The 27,656-nt window shown below is 38.8% G+C and overlaps 1 protein-coding gene across 1 annotated transcript; it reads left to right on the top strand.

The window, feature by feature from the left end:
* The first annotated feature begins 137 nt into the window (after positions 1–137).
* On the top strand, positions 138–26,576 carry edc4 (enhancer of mRNA decapping 4). Its single transcript, XM_077516469.1, has 30 exons — positions 138–460; positions 2,156–2,312; positions 2,478–2,589; positions 5,547–5,646; positions 6,052–6,238; positions 6,552–6,699; positions 6,895–6,999; positions 7,807–7,919; positions 8,020–8,103; positions 8,209–8,304; positions 8,672–8,771; positions 9,371–9,551; positions 9,701–9,767; positions 10,090–10,178; positions 11,280–11,461; positions 12,160–12,230; positions 12,458–12,575; positions 12,662–12,957; positions 13,802–14,026; positions 15,059–15,160; positions 15,240–15,380; positions 15,468–15,504; positions 16,400–16,547; positions 16,917–17,069; positions 17,414–17,529; positions 17,656–17,821; positions 20,640–20,826; positions 21,339–21,558; positions 21,772–21,935; positions 24,565–26,576. The coding sequence occupies exons 1-30, from the start codon at positions 373–375 to the stop codon at positions 24,746–24,748; spliced, it is 4,137 nt and encodes a 1,378-aa protein (XP_077372595.1). The 5' UTR covers positions 138–372; the 3' UTR covers positions 24,749–26,576.
* Positions 26,577–27,656: the final 1,080 nt, after the last annotated feature.

Genomic DNA, 27,656 nt, shown 5'->3' with positions numbered 1-27,656 from the left:
TTTGGAAATGGTAAATCGAGTCGTGTTGCGTTGCATTGCATAAATACGTTCAGTGGACAACAATATGGCGCCCTCTACTGTCAATATTATCCAATGACTGACTTTGTTTTTCTACTGATTTCCATCCATCCATTCAACCCACCCACCTACTGCTTTCTATCGGCGCCCATTGTTTCACAGAATTAGTGGTGAAATCAAAAACGTTTTATTTTCTGAGTACGAACAGGTAGGAACTTCTCTGACCATGTGCTGATAGTAGTCGGAGCGTAAGTCACACACACCGGAAGTTTAGACGGTTGCTCCGGGTGAACGAAGTGAATATTGACAGCGTCACTTCAATCAAAAAATCTTCATCCTGCCCATTTCTCAGCAATGGCGTTCAACGCTGGTATTGATGTCGAGGGTGCGACACAGCATCTCCGGGACATACTGAAGCTCGACCGTCATGGTAACAGTACTGGTGAGTTTTGACCGTGAATGTAATGTGGAGGCGATAGTCTAGGCCGCAGAAGCTAATTGAACGCTAGCTTACCAGACTGATGATGAGTTTATGCAAATCTTGCTCAGTTTCTAACAATAACGATTTAGTTGTCAATTAACAAAAGCAGATTGAAACAATTTCGCGCAACTGTCTTTAATTATTTGGAGACGTTGGTCTCACGTGAAAATATGCATTTTCTTCACCACGCGCGACGTAATCTGTTTCTGGCGTTAGCTAAAACGGAACTTAACATCGATTCTGCATTTTTGCCAAGTTATTTGAGTCACACGGAAATTTTGCATGTCAAAACTATCACTTTGTTTAATGACTAAACGCCTTCGCTAAAGCACTTTATCTTACATGTAGATAGAGTTAATGAAATGATAGCGAGTTTAATTTGTTTGCTGCTGCACTGGTGCTAAAAAACTAAATTGGTGCAGGATGAAACTTAAACTTGTTAGTGTGCAAGATATAAATACCTAGTATTACGTACATAGTGTTGACGTAAGTAGAACTACATTACGTTATTGTCAAAATACACGCATGATTAGTTTGCCTCAGTGCAAGGCACGTTGGGATAAACACACGGACGCAGAGGCAGGACACGGCACGAATAAATCCTCTGGGTTTGATACAAGATACAAAGCTTCTATGTCCTCCGACTCCAGCTCACTCCAGCTCCCATCATAATGAGGACACGGAGAGCACATCACGCTGACTGTGCGGCAGCTTATGCAAAAAAATAATACAACTGCACCCATTAATCAGGTCTCTATTAAATAACAAATGTAATAGCATTCAAGCAAATTAATCAAATGTGACATACAAACGTTAAATCCACTAAATTAGGCAAAGAAGCACATTAAATGTGTATATGTAATAAAAAAAAAACAAAAAACTATATATAAATATGCTAATCTCAAAGGTGTTCATGGATCATTAGTCATCCATTTGACCTTATGAAAAAAGAAGAAACATAAAAATAACTAAAAGTAAACAGTAACCGTCCAGCAGTCCACGTTGCCAGTTGTGTCTGACATTTGCAAGATGAATTCTCACGGTATTTGTGAGTTCACAAACTCCCTTGTACCGAGCAACATCTTGTACCGAGCCCGTTGAGTTCGGACCAATTACAGAGCGACATTGTGTTTGGGGGTGGGACATGCAGCTGTGACGAAACCAGGAAGCCGACGTCGCAGCAAGCAAACAAACAAACCTAACATGAATGAATGAATGGATGGTGCAATTAATTCTGTTCTTGTAGAATTAGTCACCGTTTCCTTGTTGAATGTTGAACAGCGAGAGGCGCTTCATGCATTCCTAGCTGAAAAGGTGTTCGCGTCCAGAAATTCCAGTAAATACTATATATATATATATATATATATATATATATATATATATATATATATATATATATATATATATATATATCTCATTCAAAGACTGCTGTTGTTAATCAACAGTAAAAACAAATGGATTATCCTAAATGTTGCAAAAAACTTGTATTGGTGACTTTGAACTATCCAGTTTTGCTGAAAAACCTTTATGATACACAATATTGTTGATGGATAATGTGCTCATCGACAAACATTTGAAGTTGAATAATTGTAATTTTAACCCTTTTTTCCCCAGTCCTAATGAAACCACCTTTGAGAAATGCATTTCATTCCTCAGATGCAGAATCAGGTGATGGTCCAAGACGGCTGTCCTTTAATGGAGAGCTGAACGGGCTATTGGGAACAGCTGGTCTTCTCGGAGGTGGCGATTTGACATCAGACTCGACCAGACCTATCTCCGCAGTTAACAGCATTGCTCAAGATATCCAGATAATGTTAGTTTTCCCAATTATTCAGTTTTTAAAATGAGCTCATATCCAATTATTTTCATTTCATTCCATTCTGGTATTTTTTTATCACTAAAACTTAAAGTAGTGCAATTTTTGTTGTCTTGAGATCCAGATGAAATAATTTTATTTCAATGACTGCTCCAATTTCAGTCGCCTTTCTGGTGATGATCAGTCTACCTGTATCCCCATCACCTCGGACAATGTGGAGATTGTGGCGAGTCAGGAATCGAGCATCAACAGCAAGGCTCGAGGTAGCAACATGGTAAGATTTTGATTTTTGAATATTCCTTTTTCTGCCCCTGCCTGTTTTAGTGAGTATAGGATACAATTGATTAATTGTAGAGATATTCAATATCACTTGTTTTAAGAAAGCTGCAGTATGTTTACCTACGAGCTACACTTACATACGGAAACCTCCTTCAGATAACTGGACAAGTTATAATCCTGCTTTGGGCTTCTACCACCGCTCTTGTAGGTCACCATATGTTCAAGCCTCTTCTTGAACAAAAGTGTTCGCTTCAGCCTTTTCCATCCTTATGGCAAAGTCCACCACAATCTGCCCCTCCTTGTTCCTCTCCTGGATACCAAATGTACCCATCAGTTCTTCATTACCCCTTCATTACCATGTCCATTGAAATCTTTACTAATCCAGACTCTTGCCACCTGGAATGTTCCGAACTACCTGATCTAGCTCCATCCAGATGGTCTCTTTTTCTTTTAGTTCACGTCCTAACTGTGTGGCATAACCACCAACTACAGCAAACATAACACCCTCGATTTCATGTTTTAGTGTTGTCACTCGATCGCAAACTCTTTTCACTTCGAGGACATTCTTAATAGAGAGAGACCGATAATCGGGGCCGATATTTGACATATTGGTACATATCGGTATCGGCCTGTTTTATTAATCTGACGGCCAATATAAGCGATCCATTTAAAACTCCGTCTTTTCGCTTCGAATGCAGCCCAGAGCGTCTCTGTCTGTTATGGAGTCCAACTCCAGCAACGTAACGCCCATAGCAGCATTTGATTGGTTAGCCGTGCAAGAGCCAGAACCAATCAGTAGTGTATGCCGTGTATCACAGTAGCCGGTCACACACGCACCCACGGACACAACGTGAGACACATGCTTCGAAGGTAAGTTAAAAGAGAAGAGACTCCGCCGAACTTTTCACCATGATAAGCTAAACACATTAAATTATGTTGTGTATTAAATGCACTATATGAATGAAGCTGCATTGCCTTGCATTGAATCCCCGCTAGCTAACAGTGGTGTGTTCACCTTAGCATGTAGGCTAACACCCAGTAGCTAATTCACTACTTGAACTACTCGGGGAGGGAATCACACACATTTTCACTTAATTAAGTAAACAATGTTTGTTAGAAAGGTTCCAAATATTAACAGTTGTCATTATTATATTGTCTAGTTCCATGTTAAGAGTAGAGTAACATCATTATATTTACCTCTCGTGACGCACACATTGCATTCTGGGTCACGTCCACAACTTGTTGCATAGCGATTATTATGCAGTTAGATGCCACAGTGACACTAAATAGCGTTTAGTTACTTTATATTGTGTTTTTTTTTTTTGTCGCACTGGTTTGCCATTGTGTGCCTTAAGCTTCGACGTCGATTTGATTGACAGCTCGTTGTGCACCTCTTTAAAGTCCGCTCCGTAACTAATTAAGTGTCTCAAACACCGTTTAACTACACGAACGTGTTCTATTTCGTATGTTAGGCATTAGTAGAGAAGTGCACTCAAGTATAGTGTGCTTATTTGCTCGTTTTGTCTCTCTTTTCACGTCATGTCTGCCGTCAGTTGGGACATTATCCTCTCAATGGATGCCACTAATATGTAACATCTACGACCGTAGTCGGCTGCAATTAATGTTCAGTGATGTAATTTCGTTACGTGCATCATACTTTGAATAATGAGCTCATGTTTGGTGTGTTGTATAACTTTCTCGTGTGTTAGTAACTATTCATGTGTACAGCTAAGATAGTGCTTGTTAATGTGAATTAGCAATGTTGCAGCCCAGTTATTATTTAGACAAGTAAATCTGTGCCATTAAGTGATACAGTACAGTACAGTACAGTAGTGAGAGAATAGTGTGCCCATATACACACATGTGTCTATAAGTGTAAAACACATTAAACAGCAGAAACTGGCAGCGGTCCACCGCAACAATGTCTGTTTAACCAAATTAGTCTTACTATTATTATAACCAAGTTATTTTACTCTACCTTTTTCTGCGTTGATTGGAACATCCAAAGTGGCAGTAAACTACATGAAGTGTGTTGTATCCTGAAGCTGTCTTTTGACAGTTCTCTTGTAGAGAGGAGTAGCATGATATTTCTGTTCTCGATTTAAGATCCTAAGCTTATCAATACTGTCTATATGGTAACAATAACAATAATCATAATGAGAATAAGGTCTACAAGAACTGTATGGTGTTCAGGGATGAATAGTTTTTCTCATGGATTTTATTTTTTTTTGCTGTAGTAATAAGTAATGCCACAGCTGATGCACATTTTGAATGACAGGGTTCCTCCTATTACTTTAAAATATAAAAATACAACATTTATAGAATAAAACTACAAGTATCCCAAATGCTATAAAAGGTAATGTCACGTTGGCCCCCACATTTAACTCCCCCCGCCACCAACGTCTTATTGCAGAGGAATGTATGTAAAATGAAAAGTGCAGTGTGAGAATCCATTGTAAAGAACGGTTAGGGTTTGCATTATTCAAAAATTTGGTGCCAACATTTTAACTTTTACTGCAAATGAATATCGGCTTCAAATATCGGTTATCAGCCTCCTTGACTACCGATAATCGGTATCGGTATCGGCCCTGAAAAAAGCATATCGGTCTATCTCTAATTCTTAACTCTTGCTTAAAGGTAACCCCTACAGTACTTAATTTCTTTTCCCAGCTACACCATGATGAAACAATTTGAAACCTGCCCATAATCCTCACACTTCACAATGTTCATTCCATGAAAATGGCATTTTTAATGGATAAAAGTAGGTTTGACCTACTGAACCATTATTACCTATCTCGGAATCTCCCTCAGATAACTCATTTTTCACGATTGAGTTGGTCAAGAACTGTTCTGGCAGACCGAGTGTTCAATTAGTCAGGTATTGATTGACATTTACAAATGCAGTCTTGTCAATGGTAATTAACTTCAAATGGTGAATTACTTTTCTTTTAGGTGAAGATTCAGCCTGTTGCCAAGTATGACTGGGAGCACAAGTACCATTATGGCAGACTTATTGCTGTGTCAAATTCCTTCATGGCATATGCAATTAGAGGTGAGAGTTTGGGATTCAGCTTTTTTATTTATTTATTTTTTGACATGCCAAGTGTTAACTAGTAAAATAAGCTCTAAAAGTATATATAGATCATAATCTCTTTGGGCTACCGCACATTTAGTGATACGTTGGCACTCCACTGCACACTTGTATAGTGTGCGGAGTTTTGCCACATGGTTTCATTCGTGGCCGAACACTGGTTTTGTGGTGATTCAGTATTTTAATCGCATTTGAGCACTGTGGCAATGTCGCAAATTATAGCCAATCAAAATGTGTCCATAAGATTTTAGATCGCTGACTATTGGTACATATTTCTGCAAATGTAATAAATATTGAAGTTGCATTTCATTTTGTTTTCCATGCTACATGATATAGTGCAGTCTTTTCTATTACAACTTTCTTCAGGAGCCAACAACCAGGCTATGATACGCGTCTTGAGTGTGGACACTGCAGAGCGTTCTCTACTGAAAGGCTTCACCGGCGCGGTCACAGATCTGGCTTTTGCCCACCTTGACTCACCCCTGTTGGGTTGTGTAGATGAAGCTGGCAACCTGATGGTTTGGGAGCTCACATGCACCGGCAATGCAATACTGTATCCTGACTGGAAGTTATGCTTAAAAAAAGAAAAAAAAATCCTACCCTTTTCATTACATCCAGTTTGGATGATTTTTTTAAAACTTTTGTTTAAAGTAGCCAACAAACTCTGCAACAAATATATTCCCAAAAACAATATTTGTGTACCTACCTCTAGTACACCATCGTCTTACACTGACTGCACTGACAGAACTGGGTGCATATTATCCAAATACTTTTGAGCTGTAATTTTACCCACATACCCGTGACGACATGCAGACATACCCCCCAATAACTGTTCCCTCATGCTTTCCTTAATCCATAGCCCAAAGAGATCAGATAGTTGTTCATATCCAAAGGCCACAGGATACTCCACTGAACTCACATCGGCGGCTCATCTGGTGCCCTTTCATTCCAGATGAAAATGAGGACAACCAAGATGACACCAGTCAAACCTTGGCTATCCTGCATAAAGACAGGGTATCAGTTTAATGAAAATATGTAACGTGACCTGATGCAAACACCATAGACTAATCAATTTAACATATTGCACTAAACGAGGCACATTGTAGTCAATCTAAGGGTTCCACTAGTTTATGCCTGACAGATTATACAGGATCACTGAAATATATTTGTCTGTATCTCCCGCCCACCACCCCTTTTTTTTTTTTCTAGGCTGAAGTGTGGGACCTTGAAATATTGAGGTCCAGCAATGTGAGTTGGCCTGTTGATGCCACAGATTTGAAAGAAGGCCTCATCACTGTGAAGGGATATACACAGGTAGGACTTGATATACATACAGATAAAAGAAGGTCTAAAAGCAGTGCTTAAACACCTTTTGTCAGCTGCATCATTCACCTGTGGAGGTCTGGTTCAGACGGCAAGATTTTAAAATTGTTGACAGACTTCCAACCTGTCAGAGATACATGACGAGAAAAAAACTAAATAAAAAAAATCATGGGTATAACCGTTTTGAGCGTGCAGCCACACGGCACAATCAACGCATCACACACGAACCGATTTCCTTCATGCTTGTTTCCAGGTTAGATGGGAAATTTTGCGAAACCTGGATAAAAAATGGAAATGCCCTGGATAAATGGGTCTGCATGTGGCCATATGTCGTCCGATTTCATTAATGAAAATGAAGACTGACAAAACAAAATAATTATTGCTCATCATTACTCGTCATTTAAGCGATGAGGTGACGCGTAGCCCACTTGTAAAGCATGCTTCTAGTTTTGAAATCAGAAAATGTTAGATCATATCAAACAGGTACTTTACCCACACTTTAGCATGTGTGATTTTACTGACTTGAGATCAAGTTTTTTTTTTTACATACACTATGTGTATTGTATTTATTGATAAATTCAGTGTTTAAATGCAGTTCATTTGTTTAGGTAAAAATGAATTTGAGTTGCTGTGCTTAGGATCCATTTTGGCTCCTGACTCATGAGAACACTTTTTGCAAGATGTTTGCTTTCAGAAATAGTGACTGCTTTAGTATTTTATGACACAAGCAGATAGACATACTTCGATTTTAATTTGTATTGGTAACATACAATAATACATATTTTACTGTCCCACCAGCATGTCAGTGAAGGTGCCCTCTCGCCAGATGGAACCGTGTTAGCCACAGCCAGTCATGATGGATACATCAAGTTCTGGCAGATCTATATAGAAGGGGGGCAGGACAAGCCGAGGTATGGAAAAAGAATGAACACCTTATTTTGAAAGTTGGAGTACTCTCTGGTACTTGTGTACTCGAGTGATAGAATGTCCTCTTTTTGTTTTCTTAATTAGATGTCTACACGAATTACGTCCTCATGGTGGACGTCCCCTTTCCTGCCTTCTCTTCTGTGACAACCACAAAAGGCAGGACCCTGAGTGAGTAGACGAGTCCAGATTGCTGTCAGCAAATTGCATGATATCTACAAATATGAATCTATTGTTGTTCCATTTACAGAGTCACTTCTCTGTTTCTCTAAATAGTGTTCCATTCTGGAGATTTCTTATAACTGGAGCAGATCAGAACCGAGAATTAAAGATGTGGTGTACTGTTTCCTGGACTTGTTTGCAGACCATCAGGTTATTTCTCTAGTCTTTCAGTTGCACCCTTGAGTGTCATATAATTAAGACCCCAAAGTCTTTTTGTGAAATTGTTGTTGTTCTTTGTTCTTTATCCGTCTTATTCCTGAGGGCTTTGATATAGAAACAATTGTGTGCGTGACTTCATGTCAGACACCGGAAGTAGGAGAGGGTCATCAATTACAGCCGCTTGTTTCACAGGGTGGTTTATTCTTGCTATAGCACTTCCAGGGCCCCTGCTCTTATATAATCTGCATTATTTTGAAAAAATAAATCACTAAAATCATTGATAACATGTCTACCCCTTTATGTGAACACCAACTTTGTTGAAGAACTCAAGCCATTAATGGTTACTACTGTTTTGCAGATTCTCTCCAGATCCGGCACACGTAACAGTTCTGCCGAGTCTTAAGGCAAGTTTGGACTTGTCTGCTGAGTACCTCATCCTTTCCGACGTACAAAGGAAGGTCAGTGCAATATTATTAGCTGTTATCTTTATAAAATGTTCACTGTGGTTTAAACAAAAGCAACTTCAACCATTTACAACATACATTTTCTCAAGGTTATTGTTCCAATTTCAGTGTTATGACATTTATAAATCCTCAGATCTAGCTTGTATTTCGTATGATTTATTCATTTTATAAAAGTCCTTTAGGCAATGATCGCAAGGTACAATATGAATATGGTGTGCATCTAATTATTTGTGAATCTTTTCACCAAACATAAACCGTTAAAAAAGGCTACATTCACACTACAAGCGACCCAGATTGGATTTTTTTTTTTTTTTCCCCCAAATGCGACCTGTATCTGATGTTTTTATGTCAGTCTGAATGGCTCCATTACGTTTTTTTTCTTTTCTTTTTTTCTTTCCCTCCATATCCGACTTGGGTCACTTTCATATGTGGTCCTTGATCGGATACGTATCCGAATTTTTGCAATGCGACCGCATCCTGCAGCCAGGTCGCATATATCCGACCTCTACGTCATCAAAAGTCCAATATGTGCTCCGTGTACTCAGGAGATGATCTTCTTCTTTTAATATTAATTTGCTGTGGGTCCTTGCTAGGTTCTTTATGTGATGGAGCTGAGACAGGATCTGGAAAAAGGCAAAGCATCTTTCACTGCTGTGTCTGAGTTTCTCCTGACCCATCCTGTGCTTAGCTTTGGAGTTCAAGATGTTGCCCAAAGCCGTTTGCGGCACACTGAAGTTCTTCCTGTGGAGGAGGAGAGTGAGAGCTCAACAACAGGTGTGTGGGTCTATGAAGGCTTTAATGGTGGGGTGGGGTATCAAACTAATGGTCCCTTTTTGGATCTGGTGCAATTTTATAATCTGTCACAATTTCACACAGAATACAGTAATCATGATTATTTTACCCGTGTATGTGATTTCTTTCAGAGGGCACTCCAGGACCCACAGAGTTAAAATCTGGCATCCAGATTAAACTCTATTGTGTTCACACCAAGTGAGTTTTTATAGACTGATCAAATAGTACTATTTTGTTCAACAAAATACCAGTTAAAAGTTTGGATACAGCTTATTCAATAATGTGAATTTTCGTAAAGTGTTAGTCAGTGCCTTCTTCAAGGGTTCTTATGCAGTTACAGGCAATATGCTACTAATATGCATCAAATTTTTCTCCTTAAACAGTGTTTCTTTGACGGTGGCTTTCTTTTAACGGGTTCATACCTTCCACCCGATTAAACAAATTATTCCTCGCTGAATATATGAAACTGTATGCTGTATATTTGTAGCAAGTCATATACATTGATATTTTGTGTTTTTAGGAGTCTGCAGGACGTTCAGATCTGGCTCCAGCCTAGTGCGGGCTCCAACTCTACTGGCCTGCCCCATTCTGATCCTCCGGATGGTTTTGGTTGGTCACACGTTTTTTTGCTGTTGATGGTTTTTGTCCCCAAGTTACTGCTTTCTTTAAATTTCTCCCTGAAATATCAGAACAAGATCAATTAGCTAAACATTTCAGTATAAAATTAATATGTACCGGTAGTTACCTCCTAAAGTATTGGAACGACAAGTTAAGTTCCTTAATTTTTATTTTATACTGAAGACCTTTGGGTTCCTGATCAAAAGAGAGATAAGAGGTCACAATTCCAGCTTCCAATTCATGGTATTTACTATTTTCATTTAGATGTGTTAAACAACCCACAATAAAGCACCTTTGGTTTAAACCCACCCACTTTTTAAATGAGAAAAGTATTGGAACAGACATGCTTCTCCTGATTTGTATGTAGGGATGGAAATTGATAGAATTTTTTCAATTCCATTTTCGATTCAGCTCAACGATTCGGTGGTTTATCAATTCTCTTATGGGCCCTTTTTTGAAAAAAGTAGAATGAATGGGTTGATTAGCATCCACTTTGTTTATGCCTTAATTGTATCTGTAAACAAAATGCATTTGTAAAAGTAACATGAGTTTACAACCCCAACAGTGAGAAGTCCACATTGTAGGACTCCTCGATGGGGTGCCATGGGATCTGGCAGGCCATGGCCAAAAAGTTGGCGTTACAAAATGTGTAAAATGTAGTCATGTGAAAACATTCAATCATACTATGTTTTTCACGGGGTGACTTTTAGTCCCCTCCTGACATCATTTTTATTATACAAGTATCAATGTTCATCCCAATCAAATGGCCTTTCAAGGAATCAGTCTGAAAAGCATCACCTAAGCAACTAGAAACATCCATCAGTCACATGTTCTGATACTTTTGTTCACTATAAAAATAGGTGGGTTCAAAGAAAAGGCACTCTGTCCCCTGTTAACACATCTAACTGCAAATACCAAGAAATAAAAGGTGGAATTCTGACCTTTTGTCTCATTTTCATTTCCTGATTTGAGACACAAATGTATTCAGTTTACAACAAAAACAAAGGAATTGACTTTCGGAGGGTCTGTATCAATAAATAAATGTAAGTTCAGTTTAATTTTATTCAATGAAATATTTAATGTGTCTAACAGGGATTTCAGGCCATCTAACGGACCAGAGTTCTGACAAGGATTCAGGAAGTGGCTCCCAGACCGACCTGAGGAACATGTCATCACTTCCTACACCTGCTGACTTTCTGTCACACACAACCAATGGCAATGGGCGAATGCCGAAATTAATGACTCCTGATGCCTTCATGACGCTAAGCACTTCGGTATAAAGCTCTTTTTTGATATATATATATATGTATATATATATATGTATATATATATATGTATATATATATGTGTATATATATGTATATGTGTATATATATATGTATGTATATGTATGTATTTGTCAAGTGCAATTGAGTACCGATATATGAGCTGAAAAAAAGGGTACCATAAGATCATCTTTATTTAAACAAAACTTACTTTTTTTAAGAGAATAAAAACATTTTCTGGCACAATGTAGCATTACTCAGTCAAATAGAAAATTGAAAACTTTAAATTTACCAGCATTTAGCCACACAGATTAAAATAAGCCTCTCAACAGGCTAATATTGCAGACTCAGAATTGCACATAAACATTGCCTGGATCACATAATGTATAGTATATATAAAAAAAAAAAAACTCAGTTCCTAAATTAAAATTACTTGGGACCTTTTATTATTATTATTGTCTTTTCCATTGCCATGAAAAAACAACAACAACCTCACTACATTTTAATATTTTTATCATTTATAAAATAAATGATAAAATCGGTCGGTTGCTTAGTATGCAAATAATGTTAATATTTTCTGGTAATGACCTGTGTTCACTGACTTTAAAATGCCCTAATTTTTACATTTGCGCAAACATTGAGACATTGCATCAACTTCAACAAACATGTTTCATTTGTGTTACTGTTAACATTGGTATACTCTTCAGGTGCCTGCATCTCCTGGCAGTAGTGCCAGCAGTCTGACAATTGTGACAGCATTCAGCGACTCAACCAACAGGTGGGTTTTTGCATAATGGGGATTATAATGATCACTGAGACACGGTTTATTTTGGCTCTGTATTCAAAACTAATATCATTAAATTTTAATTGTAGCAAGACAAAGCTGGCCTATCATTGTACCATAATACCAGCTTCACATTTGTCATCTTCTGAATATCTTTTTCAACAAATGTACTCGTGCAAGTAAAAATATTAGGGAACATTGGTATTTTCTTGTTTTGACAGAACTTCTGATGACATTAGTCAGAGTCCTAACCGGGAAGATAACGGTTTGTCACTTCCGGCTTCAAGTAGCAGTCCAAGACCTGCTTCCGCTGTCCTTCCTGTAGTGGAGACCATCCAGGTATGTCCTGACATGTCGTCTTCCAGCTACTCTTCATTCTTGAGACTTGGTCCAATGTTACCAGTATTCTCTCTCACTCTCTCCAGGCACTGGCATCCCCTAGCGCTCCAGTTGTGCTTGACAGCCCTCAGGTTGTTGATTCTCCACTCATGCCACCCCTTGCCTCCCCAACTAGGGCCCGTTCCCCTGATGTTATCTCCTCAGCCTCCACAGTCATGTCCCAGGACATTCCAGAGATTGCATCCCAGACCCTGCAGCTTCAGCGTGGTCTTGTGTCCACCTTGGACTCCTTACCTCTGTCTGCCCTTCAGACTGATAGTATGGCCTCTGCTGCTTCTGCCCTTCACTTGCTCACTTCACCACGCTCCGCCAACAGCAACAGGTACCAAAATGAAGTAATGCAATTCCTGAAAGAAAATTACTGTACAGAATCACAACAGCGGAAAGGAATAATTACAAAGCATTAAAACAGTCCGAATGGCTTCTTAGAAAAAGAAAACTTCAGGTCACAAACTGGGTCACGGGGCGAATTAAGTTTGTAACCCAAGGTTCCGCTGTGTTCAACAAGAATCTCTTTCGCAACGTGTATTTGAGCCACTGTGAACTAGACAGAGACAACTGCGGTTGTCATTTTTAAAATAAGTACAGAAAAGCAGTAGAGAATAGGCATATTTTTTAGATGAACATTGGTCTAAATAAAAGTTTACTTTAAATTTTGACAAAGTGTGGCAAAAAAGTATTTGGCCAGATTCCTATTGGATTTTGGCCAAATACATTTTTACCCCAACTGTAAATCCAGGCCACTATTGCACACTTTTCCTGATTCATTAGTGCAACAACTGGGTCAACTCCCACTTCATAGAATATTGCGCCCATTAAACCAGGGTCTGCAAAAAACATCACAGAGAGTGAGGAGCAGAGATTGAAAGAAGACTCAGAAGTAAGTGCACTAGTGCTTTAGGTTGTGTGCCAAAGTAGCTACATGATAGTGTAATTTAATATTATCGTTCATAAAATACTGATAGTTTTGATGGATGTTTGGAATAAACTAAAATCTGAGGCAAATAACACACATTTATTTCATTGCCATTGTAAATCACCAAGATATGAATCCCCTCGAGTTTTCAGTGGCTCAATTGTAAGGGCAACTAATTGACTTAATGTTACTTTTTACATTACGTAGACAATAGACATGCATTTTAAAAAATATTGTTTGTTTTTAACAGCTTATTGCCCCTTGAGCTTGGATGTGTAGATGGGCCTGTTGGAGGTTCTCCAGAGTTGGAGCCCAGACTGAGCCAAACGCCATCTCTCCTGGAGACTGCTTTATCACAGGACAACCCTGGGTTAGCAGGAGGGTCTACAGAGAATTCAATTAGCCACACTTCTTGGCCAGCTGCTCCTGACATCACCAGAGAAACCAGGAATAGAGAGAACAGTCTTGGAGACTGGTAATAACAATCTCCGAGATACTTTTTTATTTTTATTTTTTATTTTTTTATTTCATTCATTTATTAAAAAAAAAAAAAAGCCAATACATTATAAAAACATATTCCTCGATGTAGAATGAAAAGGTGCAGAAAGAAGACAAATCTTACATACAGTACTTTCCGGTCTAGAAAGTGAACCTAATTAAAAGCCGCAACATTTAAATTAAGCTATGAAAATAACTTTGTACATACATTAGCCGCATTGTATTATTAGTTGCATTATTAGCCTTAGCTTTCAAGGTTGGTGATAGAAGACTTTCACACTATTAGAAATACATTATATTTTGGATTTTTAAATTATTATTGCAATCACCACACCTTCCATCCATAAAAGACAATTTGCTGTACTGTACAAAGATAACGTTAAAGGAACACGTGGGTTGAGGCTAATACTAAAAACTTGATGGTGTAGTCTCACAATAATTTCAATAGCAAAGCTCAATAATTAGTGCCTGGACTTGGTGCCTTCAGCAGCACTCGAGATTCTCGTTCACATCGACTGAGTCCCGAATAAACTATCGTTTACTTATACTTTTTCCGAAAAACGCTTCATAGTTCAACATATGAAAAATCCAATTTGAACAAAATATTAAGTGGCAAATAGAGTGCACATTAGTAGCTCTTTATTTTCATATGTTTACTGAGCCACCATATTCACTTACCTCACTGTAACAAACACCGGCTACTTCTGTGCTGCACGACATACGTCCCTTGTGCAATGTCCACGTAAAGGGAGACAGGAGATCACATTCAAACGTTCCACTCTTACTATATGCAATGACGCATTATGACCCGAATGGGAAACTTATGAATCGACGTTCGTTTACAACGGCCTATCCGCTACTTAGTCTACTAGTACTTAATTTGTTCCCAGCCCTACAAGTAAGACAGTATATGGCATCAACAACATGACTAAGAAGTTTATTACTGTCTTACTTTGTCTACTGGCTGTTTATCTCATTACTAGCTTGGATTTACTCCTGTGTGTCACAGCTCAAGGGATGATTCAAACGACAGAGTCCTGAGTTCACCCTATGCATGTCGGTCCTATTGCCTCTCACAGAATGACAGTCAGGATCCTGGTGCTGAGAAGAGGTAACACATGCACCTGTTGATTCAGATACACAGGGACATATTTCTTTTCTTCACACTATCTCTCATTGTTTGGATTCAGTGACCCTGAGGATGAGGTTGCTGGTTCAGCATCATCTGCAAATTGCGGCACACGTTCCTCTACCAGGATACCAGTTAAAGACTGGAAGACCTCCCCCAGAGGCTCACCAAAGCTTAAGAGAAAGACCAAAAAAGATGAGAGGTGTGTTGTTTGTCAATGTGGAACTTGAGAAATTGTTGCCTAATTAGCAGACTACATGAACATCTGTTCTTTCTCTTTTCTCAATAGTGAATCACCACAGTTGAGACACTTAGACTCTGGTCAGGTAAAGTCCTCACAAAAAGTTAAAATGTTCAAGAAAAGTCATTAAAGTTTCTTTGTCCCTGCCTCATTACAAATCTGTCAGTATCTGGGTTTACATGGAGCCTTGTATTCTGATTTGAATTAAGCCGAATGAAAATGTTTCATATCAACACCTCAGCTCAAATGAACAAAAAACATTTCATTCGGTTTCACAGGGGTGGTATATTCATTCCTTTTGCCAATCTGATGAGAAATCATGTACCGGTATGCGGTTCAACTCGAATAACCAGGCTGCTTCCTGCCTCTGCTTGCTCTTTGTTGACGTAAATCCGCAGTGACGTCATTTGAAAATGGCTAGCTTCCAACCAGAGAGCTAGTTTTTGCTTTTATGAAGCAGTTGCTTTAATTAAAAAATGTATAAAAAAAAAAAAATCACAACTACTGAGAAAATAGACAGCTGACTCCCAACCCTGAGAAATCACGTTACATTTATAAATGCGCTTTTCCATTACAGGTTCCATAACGGCCTCTCTTGGTCTGGCCTGAACTCCAACTCTTCTCTGCACACTCGCAGTTTCTGATAATATTTCACGAGTGGAGAGGTGCACTTACTGGTTTTGCAGAACTGCAATGTAAAAGTGGCTATATTATCTGTGTGTCACATCTGTAAAATGGATCTTCTGATTAAAATTAGTGGAACATGCAAACAAGAAATCAGAATAGATCACATCAAATGTAAACAGTTCAGAAGATATTTTCAGGCGGAATAATTTCTCGGTCCGACATAGGTCTGCATGTAAACCCACCTAGTATTTCTAAGTTTGTGACTTTAACAGGACAATACATCTTAAACCTTGGCATCCTCTTTAAAAATTGTTGAAGTTTTTAAGTCATAATTTTGTTCATGCCCTCTGCAGATGAACACGGATGTGCAGCAAGAGTTATTAATGTTTCTCCGAGGTCAACAGAGAGAGTTAACTGAATTACGTGGACAAATTGAAGCCATGCAGAGCTCCATATTGGCCCAAGTAGAACGTGTGCTGACCAGCCATCAGGAACAAGAACGTATCCTTCAGATCTAGTGAGACTGGAGCTTACCAGTTTATTTTGTCTAGTCATATTTCTAAAGCGCAATCCCACATCTCACCCAATCACTGGATTGATGCAGGTGCGTTTGCACTGAGGGAAAGTGACTATGTGATCATGGGGAGATTTCAATACCAATATGAATTTGAACATGGTACATGTTATGCTGAGAGACATTAGTTTATCATTGTTTGTCTAAAGTTAAAGTTGTTTCATACATTTTCATCGTAATGATCTGTGTTTCCAACAAACTATCACCATCCAATCTGACATATAGTGCCTAATCTAGTCTCAATCGTTACACATATACACTATTTTCTTGTGAACTTTAACTCTCACTGACCTCAGAGTGCAGACTCGAGCGGGTTCTGGCAGAGGCTCGAAATCAGCAGCATCACCAGGAACAACTCAGCCAGCAGCTGAGCCACACCCTTTGCAATTCCCTAACAAACAGGATGGACAAAGTGCTTCGAGAGGAGATGAAGAAAAATGTTCCGCCAAGTAAAGAGAAACACAACTGACTGGCATAAATGTTCATATCATTAGCTTGTTTTGTTTTTGTTTTTAAATTTCACTGACCGGTAAATCTCATTTCTTAGTAGTTTCTTGTGGCGTCTACAGTTATCGGTTATTAGTTTTTATTTTCTACTTACAGTTGTCAGTTATTAGTCTTGTTCTTTTTTTCTCTCCACCTTAAATCCATCCCATTAATAAAATCATCGATCTCAATGCAATACTTGGCATGGAGACTATAGGCTGAAGCTATGCTTGAGCTTTGCTAACTTGCTCGCGGAAAGGTGATTGAAGACCAATGTATTTTTGTTTTTTTTTTCCTTCATGTTTAGCCATATTGAAGAGTCTGGAGCCTGTGACATCTCAAATGAGCAATGCTATTGCTTCTAAACTGACCACTGTCGAGATTGCCCTGAAGGATAATGTCAGCAAGGTCGTCAAATCCAAAGTAAGTGTTTGACCTTTACTACCACTCCTTTTATGACTTGTTCTGGTCTGCATGGTCTAAGATTTGTAGGGCCAAGTAAATTCTGCATTTGAATCTTTGCTCACTTAAGCTTTTCCTTGTTGCTAGAACACAACAGATGCAATTGGCCGAGCTGCAGCAGAAGCAATGCAAGGTCCTATCCAGGCTGCCTACAAAGAGGCATTCCAGAGCATTGTACTGCCTGTTTTTGAGAGAGGCTGCCAGTCCATGTTTCAGCAAATTAATGAAAGTTTCAAGCAAGGAACGCAAGAATGTAAGTCCATTGTGATTTGTCTGGAAATCTCCTTGTACGGTGAGCAGTGTGACGATACTTTCAAATTGCATATGTTCAAATTATTTTAAATTAATGAATAAGGCCTTGGTATGGATTGCCCAGGCGGTTCAAAATGCCTTGTGGTTCTCAGATGATTTTGTGCCCTGTTTGACATTCAAATTTGTGACTAACACTGGCAGTCCCCAAATGCAGGAATTGACATTTGGCCACTGCACACCATCAGACACTGGCCATACAGGCCACAGTCACTTTTGTGCTGAGAGAGCTGGGTTGTATTTGTGTTGCTTTGCCTCCCTCTACTGGCAGTTTAGCGTAATAATTTTCGTTTAAGTCAATTACAACCTCTGTTCTGATTAGTGGTGCAACAACCTCATGGTTTGAATCGAATCACTGATTTGCGTCACGGACCAGATCCTTTTTCATATCAGCAAAGAAACAAGAACTTTAAACTTTCAACTTTAAATTGATTGATATGACCAGTTTTAAATCATCTGTAAATTTCATGAACTAGGAAGTAATTTTTTTTTAAACAAAATGACAAGTGAAATGTATTAAAATATAGTTTTACTCAACAGTACAACCAATGTAGAATAATATAATATGACATTGTGAACTACTAAAAGTTGAGCGCTCATAAATAATGAATATGCCTTTATATGAAAACATATTTTTTCTGGATTCTGGACCACTGCTATAATTGGTCAAAGGAAAGACATCACCCCTCTGGCCCTCTCCAGGCATGACAGATCAAATGAAGGATAACCAAACGTTCACATTATTATAACGGTGGCATCGAGTGTAAATCAATTAGTTGTTATTCATTAGGGCTGGGAATCTTTGTCTGTCTCATGATTCGATTCGATTACGATTTTTGGGTCTACAATTCGATTCAGAATCGATTTTCGATTCTCAATTCAAACGATATTTGATTCAAATTGACACAATGGTTGAATAATTCAGTGCCAGGGCTGGTTTAGAGGACTGGTTTTTCAATTATTTTGACAGTGCACTGCAGTCCTGAGATATGGTGTCCAGTAGTTCGGAGGTTGTGCTTTTTCACACCAGCCAGTAACTTTAGAACTTCAGCAAAGTTGCTATACTGTGTGCAGAGAGGAAAGTACAGTTTGCTGGCCATGAATGGGGAGTTTTAAAAATTTAATAGATAACCCTTAACAAAATTGACGGTTTACAATCTAGCACGTAAAACTGACTGTAACTGTGTGTGTGCAACTTTAACTTCATTGCTACTCTGAGCCAAGGACTGGTTTGACGACGCGGATTTTATTTTTAATTTTTATTGGTTGGTTATTTATTTCTCTTGTTCAATCAAGAAACATCTTTATTTGTCCCTTATGATGAAATTCAGTTGTATGCATTATATTGACCGGGGTTCAGACTCACACAAAGTCCAGAAACAAATCAAGTGAAGGTGCTGCGCATATGCCCCAGCATTTTGGGGGTTGATGTGTTCTGCAGGCAGGCGGACCTTGGCAGTGCTGGAAACTATTTGATACCCGTAACACCTAATCCCGATTTTTGGTCACAGGTTCAGGTGTATGGCCAAGTCCATTTCTGACACAGCAGTCACTGCAGCAGTCTTGTGGCTTAAAAAGCAAATGTCTGTGTCCATCAATAGTGGGAGGAATTTGGGTATTGTCCAAGGACTGAGAACTTTCTTCCGTTCTAAAATGTATTCAACACATGAGAACCAGATTTTCAACCAAATAATGGTGTTGTAGTGAACTTTTACAAAAGCATAAAGGGAGAGAAAAGCTTTATTTTACTGCTTCAGACCCATAGTTGATTGCAGTCGACATGACATATTTGCGTTTCTAAACCAATAAAACGCATAATTTGGATGATGTCAACACTTCTGGTTCATGATTGGATCCTAGCTAACCAATCACAGGTTGATTTTTTTGCATGATGTTAATGTTAAGAATGTGACGTGTCCACTATAATGAATAAAAACATGAGCTAACCCCTCCCCCCAACTTTTTACCCTGTTCTTCTTATGTGGGAAAAGTCTAAATCAGTTTACAAAAAAAACCCAAAACTAAATAAAAAAAAAATTGCCTAGCAGAAAAAATACGGTTCTGAAGGGGTTACGTTTCCACTGAGGTAATTTTTTTTGTTTTTGTTTTTGTTTTGTTTTTTAAACCAAGTTTTAAAGCGATACTTTACTTATTTAGCCATTTTTGGCAGTCAAACATTAATATTTAGCCTATAATAAATTTGATACTTTATTTTATTTTAGGAAAATTACATCACAGGGGCTCAGGTAACCAATCACAGCTCAACTTGTGAATGTCACATGACCAAACCTAGAAAAACCGAGCCCTTGTGATGTCATTTTCAGTCGACAGCAAGTTGCAAAATGTGTTTTTAAAGGTACTAATTGTACGTGAAAAATGATAGTATCAAATTAATTATAGACAAAATGTTCACTTTTTATTGCTATAATGGGCTAAATAAGTGACGTATCCCTTTAATTAATGTGGTGTGTCAGATTGTCTCACAAGTTTTGCTTCTGCTTTGTCTAAAGGCATTAATTGATTAGCCTATTTGCGGAAATAGACTCAATACCACTCCAATGACCAATTGGGAATTGTCTTAGTCTGCTTGTAAGCATCACAGGCTCATACCAGAAGTTGTTCTCTCTCTTTTTTTTTTTTTTTTTTGTTATTCCTTGTATAAATGCTTAGATCAATTAGGCATTGCATGTAGGCGTAGGCAACTGCACTCTCTTATTTGCTTGTGTGAGGATGATTTTGGAGTTGTTGATCTTTCTCTGTAGACATCCAGCAGCTTGAGGTCCATGCAAAAAGCAGAAAGCAGAGAGAGCAGGACACACGAGACCCCATGATTGACCAACTGCAACTTATGATGGACGGCTTCCAAAACTCCACCGATCAACTGGCCAATAGCATCACAGCGAACATCCGGGCTGAGATCCAACATCAGATCCAGATGATGGTGGGAAAGTAAGTGTCCAAGTCATCCATCATCAGTCAGTGTGAGCCTTTTTGTTTGGCAAGCTGAGATGCTACAACCTGAAAAGTGCTGAGTCCATCTTTGTAATTTTCATGTGTAAAACAATGTTGAATTTATTATTGTGTTGCTTATGCAAAGTTGCAAATGCTGTAATAATGTTGACATTATTTACTTGTTATATTTTTTTGATGCAGTCCTGTTGTACCCAAAATTAGAACAGCAACCTATTTGTTATATAGGTCTCTGTTGGTTGTGTTAATGGTAGTTATTCTATTTAAAACATTTACTCTTGTCTTCTCTTTTCGCACTTTTTAATGATTTCTCACCACTAATAATACAGAACAACTTAGAATCATGTTGGCAAGGGAAATTAAATGAGATTTATAGCACTAGTTTCCCTAAATAAACCAAATTAACAGTTGTGCACATGCTGTAATAGAGAGTATGCTCTGGTTTGGATCTCACGCCTCAACTTTTTTTTTCTTTTTTTTTTTTTCTTCAGTTTGCAGGAATCGATTCTTAGTCATGTACAGCGTATTGTCAAAGGGGAGGTGAGTCTAGCAATGAAAGAGCAGCAGGCAGTGGTCACCTCCAGCATTATGCAGGCAATGAGGTCTGCAGCAGGGACCCCCGTCCCTACAGCACATCTAGACTACCAGACACAGCAAGCCAACATCCTGCAGCTCCTTCAGCAGGGACAACTCAACCAGGCTTTCCAGCAGGTAGCACACAACATATTCACATTGATAGCTATAACAACAAAATGTTAATTCATTTTGCCTGAACTCTTACTAGCAAGAACCAAGCGTGTTTTCCTTTGTAAACTTTTAGTCTTATCAATTTATGTATTGCATGGACAGGTGTGGGATTGAGGGCATCAAAACTTCTTGAAATAATTTTCATCTGAATAATATAACCTTCTTACTCCTGCCCAGGCTTTGTCAGCAACAGACCTGAACTTGGTCTTGTACGTGTGCGAGACCATCGACTCCCAGCAGGTGTTCGGACAACAGCCGTGCCCTCTCAGCCAGCCTGTGCTGCTGTCACTCATACAACAGCTCTCGTCTAATCTCAACACTCACTCTGAGCTCAAAATCAGGTAGGGCACAGACAGTGAAGTGGCTATTCTTCACCAATATTCATCCAGTAATCACCAGGTGAATGAGCGTAAATTGAACTCATGCAATTCGGGGGGAAATAATACAAATGTCAACTGAAAATGAGCAGAATAAAGTAGTGTATGGTCAGGACGATTGCTAAGGTTTTTTATCTGCTGGATTTCTAAAACTATTTCTCCATTCACACTGATTTAGAATTGTCATGCACTTGCAACTAGGGACGTAACAATACTGGTAATATCGTGATATGGCGATATTAAAACTGTCACAATATATCGTCATGTCACGATATTAAAAGTAGCACATCTATTAAGAGTCTGGTTGATTTCCAAGTGTGCAATTCTAGCACCCTCTGGTGGCTAGTTTTTTAGTGCAGTTTAATTTTCACAAGGCATGTTTTGACCCTTCTATGTTTAAAATCCACACTAATGGTCAGATGAAGGGGGGTGTAATTTGCTTGTGAGTTAATGTTGTAGGAACTGAATTTGTGCATGCATTAGCAAGTAAGTGCCTCGGTGTATATATATTATATTTATATATTTGTTTATTTTTCATTGCTGTATTGTACAAAAGCAAAAAAAAAATTTTTTTTTAATTTTTTTTTTTTTTTATGAGTATGGGTTCATTTTTTCACAATATTGTGACCTTTTTTTGTATTGCCAACCTCCCCACAATATCATGATAATTATCATATCGTGACCATATCGTGACACGGTAAAGTGATGTTTGGATATCGCTACATCCCTACTTGCAACCTGACTGCTCAGCTTACTTTCACGGAATCCCATCATGCTAATTTTGCCAATAAATCATGTTTTGTTTTTTTGTTTTTTTTTAGGACTGTCAGTTTTGAAATGCACTTTGTTTGATTTCTTAAATTTAATATAAAAAATTGAAATATACATTTAACTCATTTGCTCCCAGCCGTTTTCACAGAAGCAATCCCGTTCGCTCCCAGCTGTTTTACTGGATTTTGACTGATTTCGCAAGGTCCACAGAATATTGTGTTATATTGCTACATGGAACCTATCAAAAGAAAGATTAAAGTCTCTTCTTTCATCAGGAAAAAAGTATATTTCTATCTGTTTCCGTTTTGCAGCAATTAGCATTAGACTATAGCTAAGTTTAATCAATTTTCACAAATCTATTTAGAATTGTGAGTAATTGAGCTTTTTTTCAACATGGCCCTGGTTGATGTCCTTTGCTCTGCTGCCACCTGCTGGCCGTTTGTGTAATAACTACCATTTCTGCAACCGTTCTTTGCTGTTGATAGGTTGCCTCAAAGCCTTCTGTATACTCTAGCATAAAAACAAACAAAAAAACGTATAAATATGTCTTTGGGACACTTAAAAAAAAAAAACTTATAAGTTATTTGGAGCAAATGAGTTAATATCAATTCACCTTTCTTGCAATAAAATGTTGACGTAACGAGAACACAAGCATCATAGGGTTACACAGCTTAGAAAAGGTTGGGATCAACTGCACAAAGTGATACAGCCGAATCTGAATTGAGCTCATCATCTTTGCCTCTCACTGAGGTTTTTAAACTGTTGAACCTTGCTGGTTTTTGTGCTTTGCTCCATACCAGTCTGATATTTGGGCATGTTTGTGTAAAATAAAATATATTTTGCCCTTGTAGCTTTGGATTGGGCTGATCGGGGTTGCACATCCACTATATCTTTTCTTTGCTTTCCTTATGCCGGCTGCCTCTCCTCTAGATAGTTAATGTCTCTTCGGAGAGCGTCTACCTAACCATCTTTATGTCCCCTTCGCCTCTGAATGTGTGCATCCTTTCTTCCCTTCTGCTGTTCTCGCAGTCAAACGATTCCCTTAGCAAAGCAATGTCTCTTTACAGCCTGGTGCAGAGTTGAGACACCTCTCTGGTTCGCAGCTGGGCTATGGCCCCGTAGAGGGGGGGAGGGTGTGGTTCATTATGACATTTTATTAGCTCAGAGTGGAGACACTGCACAGCCTTGCGTCCGGTTGAGCTTACCAACTAGATCGCTGCTGAAAATCTCCAGAGGAACTGAAGTAATATTTAGTGGACATCCATATCCGGCTCTCATTTAGAATTGAAAGGATTTGCTAGATTTGCTGGATATCCAGAAAGGAGAGTCACTAAAATGGGGGTTGTTGTGCCCCCTGTTGCAGGCCAGACTGGGTGCCAGCTGGCACTGTAGATGGCAAAGGGGCAGGGCGTGTCCATTGAGATGAATGGTCACTTAAACTGTTAAGACAGTTTAGGTGGTGGACACTCACGCCACCAGATGTCTGACTGTAGCAATTGATTGCAAAGCGAGATGCAGGGTGGCAGGAGCAGGAGGAGAGGGCGCAGCTGCAGGTTACAACTCCATCCCACTGCAGGTTTTTTTTTTTTTTTGGTGACAATACAAAATATTCATTAACACAAGTGAGCTGGTAGCCAGGAAAGCCATCAAGGACTGCTTGACATTGAAGCTTAAGTGACTGAAGGTGTTAACAGGCAACCATTGAAAATGCCTTTTGTGCCGTCTCTCTCTTGCCTTTGCCTGTAAAAGTCGTTTTGTAGAATGCATCTTTTATCAGTGATTGTCATTCTTATTGAAGTTTTGCTCTGCCTCCCACCTGCAGCTACTTGGAGGACGCACTGATGAATCTGGACCACGGTGATCCTCGAACAAGAGATCACATGGCGTCCGTGCTGACCCAGGTCAGACCGAAGCTCTTCGCATTTATGCAGCAGGACCCGCACCGCCCCCTGACCAAGAGAGCGCGACGCCTCATGATGATGCTCCAAGGACTTGTCAACCACTAGCTTATTTCAAATCTCATTTTGAAGAAAGCGTTTTTTTTTTTTTTTCAGCAGATAACGTTGAGTCAGTTTTTGTATGCCTCCAGGAATGTAGAGGAGAACTCCTTTGTAATATTCAAGGACAACTTCAGTCCACTCACTTTTCATGTTCTTGGTGAGAAGACAGTTAATGTTACCGCTGCACCTGGGAGATATACGCTGGAAACGGTGGAACGTAGAAGCTATAGCAGCAGAACAACCGAGGTTCTAGTGGATTGGGCTGAGATTCGTAGTTTTGAGTTCAGGGAGGTTACTATCGCTGTTTTTTCCTCTTATTCCGTCAACCCTCATCAAAACCACATGTGAAATGTAGAAACACATTTTCTTTTCTTTTTTCTTCCTTCCAGTGCAATTCAATAGGCTCCCCATGAAAAAGATTGTGAGCGTCCACATTCTGAAAAGATTTTTGTGTTTTTGTTTTTTAAGTTTTCCAGATCTTCTCCCAGGTTGCCATTGAAGCCGGCGAGTGTTTTGCAATTCCTTTGTGCAAGTGTACATATGACTTAAAGAATGTTCATCTCAGTGGCTGATGTCGCCAAACCATTGTGTTTTTGTCACTTCTCGGTTCCTCAAGCCAAACAGTCTCTGAAAAAGTTCAGGACTCGACATGCTTTGTAGGGTTTGTTTTTGTTTTTGTTTTCTCCCAAATATAAGTAAGCTAATGTAAACAAATGCAGCATCCAAGGCCAAAGGGACTTGGACGTTTTGCCCAATAGTGTCAGTTTGGTTCCTGGAAGATTTTTAGTTGAATCCTCTTTTGGAAGTAATAATAATACAACATAACTGGCCTTTCCCCACAAATCATTCCACTAAGGCTCCCTGTAGGATGCAAGGAGAATAAACACATTTAAACAGTAACTATCACACAGAATGCTTCAAGAGCCTCTTTCACAATCTGTAAAGTGCTTTGCTTTCATGCTGCAGCCGTCCAGAGAAACTAAAGTCTGATTATTCTGTCCCATGGTTTCTCATGTTTTTCAATTATTTTTTTATGCATATAAAAAAAAATGTCTTGTACACTTGTTTAGGATTGTGAAACCACTGAAAAAGTATTACAAACTCACATTTGTTACTGACATTTTATCAGAATATTTCTGTTAGCAAGCTGGGCGTGCAGTTGCTTATCGTGGGCTTTAGGAGGCAGCACCTGATTGAAGCGCATTACCTATTTGATGCCCATCGAGTCTGCTTTTGGCACAACAAGCTCTGTTAGCTCATGTTCTTCATTCACCTTTTGTGTACACTTTATTTACAAACAAGCTTGCCCAGTGGTCACTGTTTTGCTGACATAATATACCTGTTATTTTGACATTTCTGTTTGAATTTAAATTGGGAGTTGTCTAACAAGTGCCTTACTGCATTTTATCTAGTTTTACATGGATGTTCGATCCTGTTTAGGCCTTTCAGGAAGCTCTAGTAATGAAGCATTACCCCCATAATTGTTGTCTGTATTGACATGTGCAAGTATTTGTTATTAAGGGGCGGTTTGTGGTGACTTGTAAAGTTAAACTCAGTTGGTCAGACGAACGTGTGTATTCAATGTTTAAAATCCATGTTGCCACTAATTCGGATGCTCGAAAGTGAGAAATACTATTTTGGCTACAGTACTATCATATTGGTCTTTTCAGTTACACATCTCAAGAGAATATTGTTTGACTTCTGCTTCACCCTGAGTGGGAACACAACTAAAGCTTGTGTGTTGTGTTCTTTGAACTGATCGGTTTGCTGTTTGGATCTTTTACAATTTATTTTACTTTAAACGTTTGGAATAAAAAAGAAAAAAACTGTTGAATTGATGTGTTGTGGCGTGCTAAGCTGGTTCAACTTCACTTGAAAGTGCTGGCTGCTTCATTCTTTGAAGTTGGGAATACTAAGTGGTGCATTTCACACAAACAAACCTCAGAGAAGAAGTCCAAAAGGTGAATTTTAATACAGTATTGTATATAAATTCATGTCAATGCATGCTGTATGGGTATTAGGCAGGATTACCAGATTTTCTGAATTAAAAACCAAGACACTACATTTTTGCCGAAATCAAAATGCACATTAAATACTAACCAGGTCACTATACCAAAATTAAACGCTAACCAATCTAGAACCAATGTTGCATCTTTCCTGGTTGTCAGTTCAACAGCTGTAAATAAGTTAATGCACTCAACCATTGTCCAACCGTTTTTTGCGCAGCTGGCTTTGCGTTTACCTCGCGCGGGTCCCGCGTTGTAAAATTGGAAATGCCCCGCCAGAAAAACTCAGCTACTGCTATCAATTTAACAATTGAATTCCTTATTAATTGGTTTTATTGTATAAATCGCCATAAATGTGTGATTGACGTGCACATGGCCGAAATAATTGGATTTCTGACTGGGCATGCGTAATAACAGACTCACTGTTTAAAACAGGATCGTGGTCACACCTAATTAGGGAGCGACCAGTCCAGGATCTTTCCATGAGGATTCGAATGCACGCTTGTTCAAAATGTGTTTAACTCATTCACTGCCATTGACGGAAAAAGACGTCAAATGATGCATTTTTTTTGATGGTCTGGCAATGAATGTGTTAATAAATAACTTAATAAAAAAAATCAAAAATCAAAGTGGCCCTTGCAGCTTTCTATTTTTCTGTCTGTGGCCCTCAGAGGAAAAAGTTTGGACACCCATGGTGTACATTACATCAACAATTTATAATTGCTTCATTGATTTTTACCCCGTTTAACTCATTCACCGCCATTGACGGAAAAATACGTCAAATGATGCATTTTTTGCTGGTCTGGCAATGAATGTGTTAAAAAAAAATATATATATATTAATTTCTGACTTGATTTAAAGTGTGTTCCATTCTTGACTTTAAAATATGCAGCCTAATTTCTCTTACT

The sequence above is a fragment of the Festucalex cinctus genome, chromosome 3 (genome assembly GCF_051991245.1).
Source record: "Festucalex cinctus isolate MCC-2025b chromosome 3, RoL_Fcin_1.0, whole genome shotgun sequence".
NCBI lineage: Eukaryota > Metazoa > Chordata > Actinopteri > Syngnathiformes > Syngnathidae > Festucalex > Festucalex cinctus.
This window is presented reverse-complemented; position numbering and strand designations above follow the sequence as displayed.

What these genes read in the sequence shown, in the direction of transcription:
- edc4 (XM_077516469.1), top strand. Translation starts at nt 373, where the DNA reads ATGGCGTTCAACGCTGGTATTGATGTCGAGGGTGCGACACAGCATCTC. An exon ending in CATGGCATATGCAATTAGAG is followed by an intron (nt 5,647 to 6,051) that starts GTGAGAGTTTGG and finishes AACTTTCTTCAG; the next exon opens with GAGCCAACAACCAGGCTATG. An exon ending in CTGTGAAGGGATATACACAG is followed by an intron (nt 7,000 to 7,806) that starts GTAGGACTTGAT and finishes CTGTCCCACCAG; the next exon opens with CATGTCAGTGAAGGTGCCCT.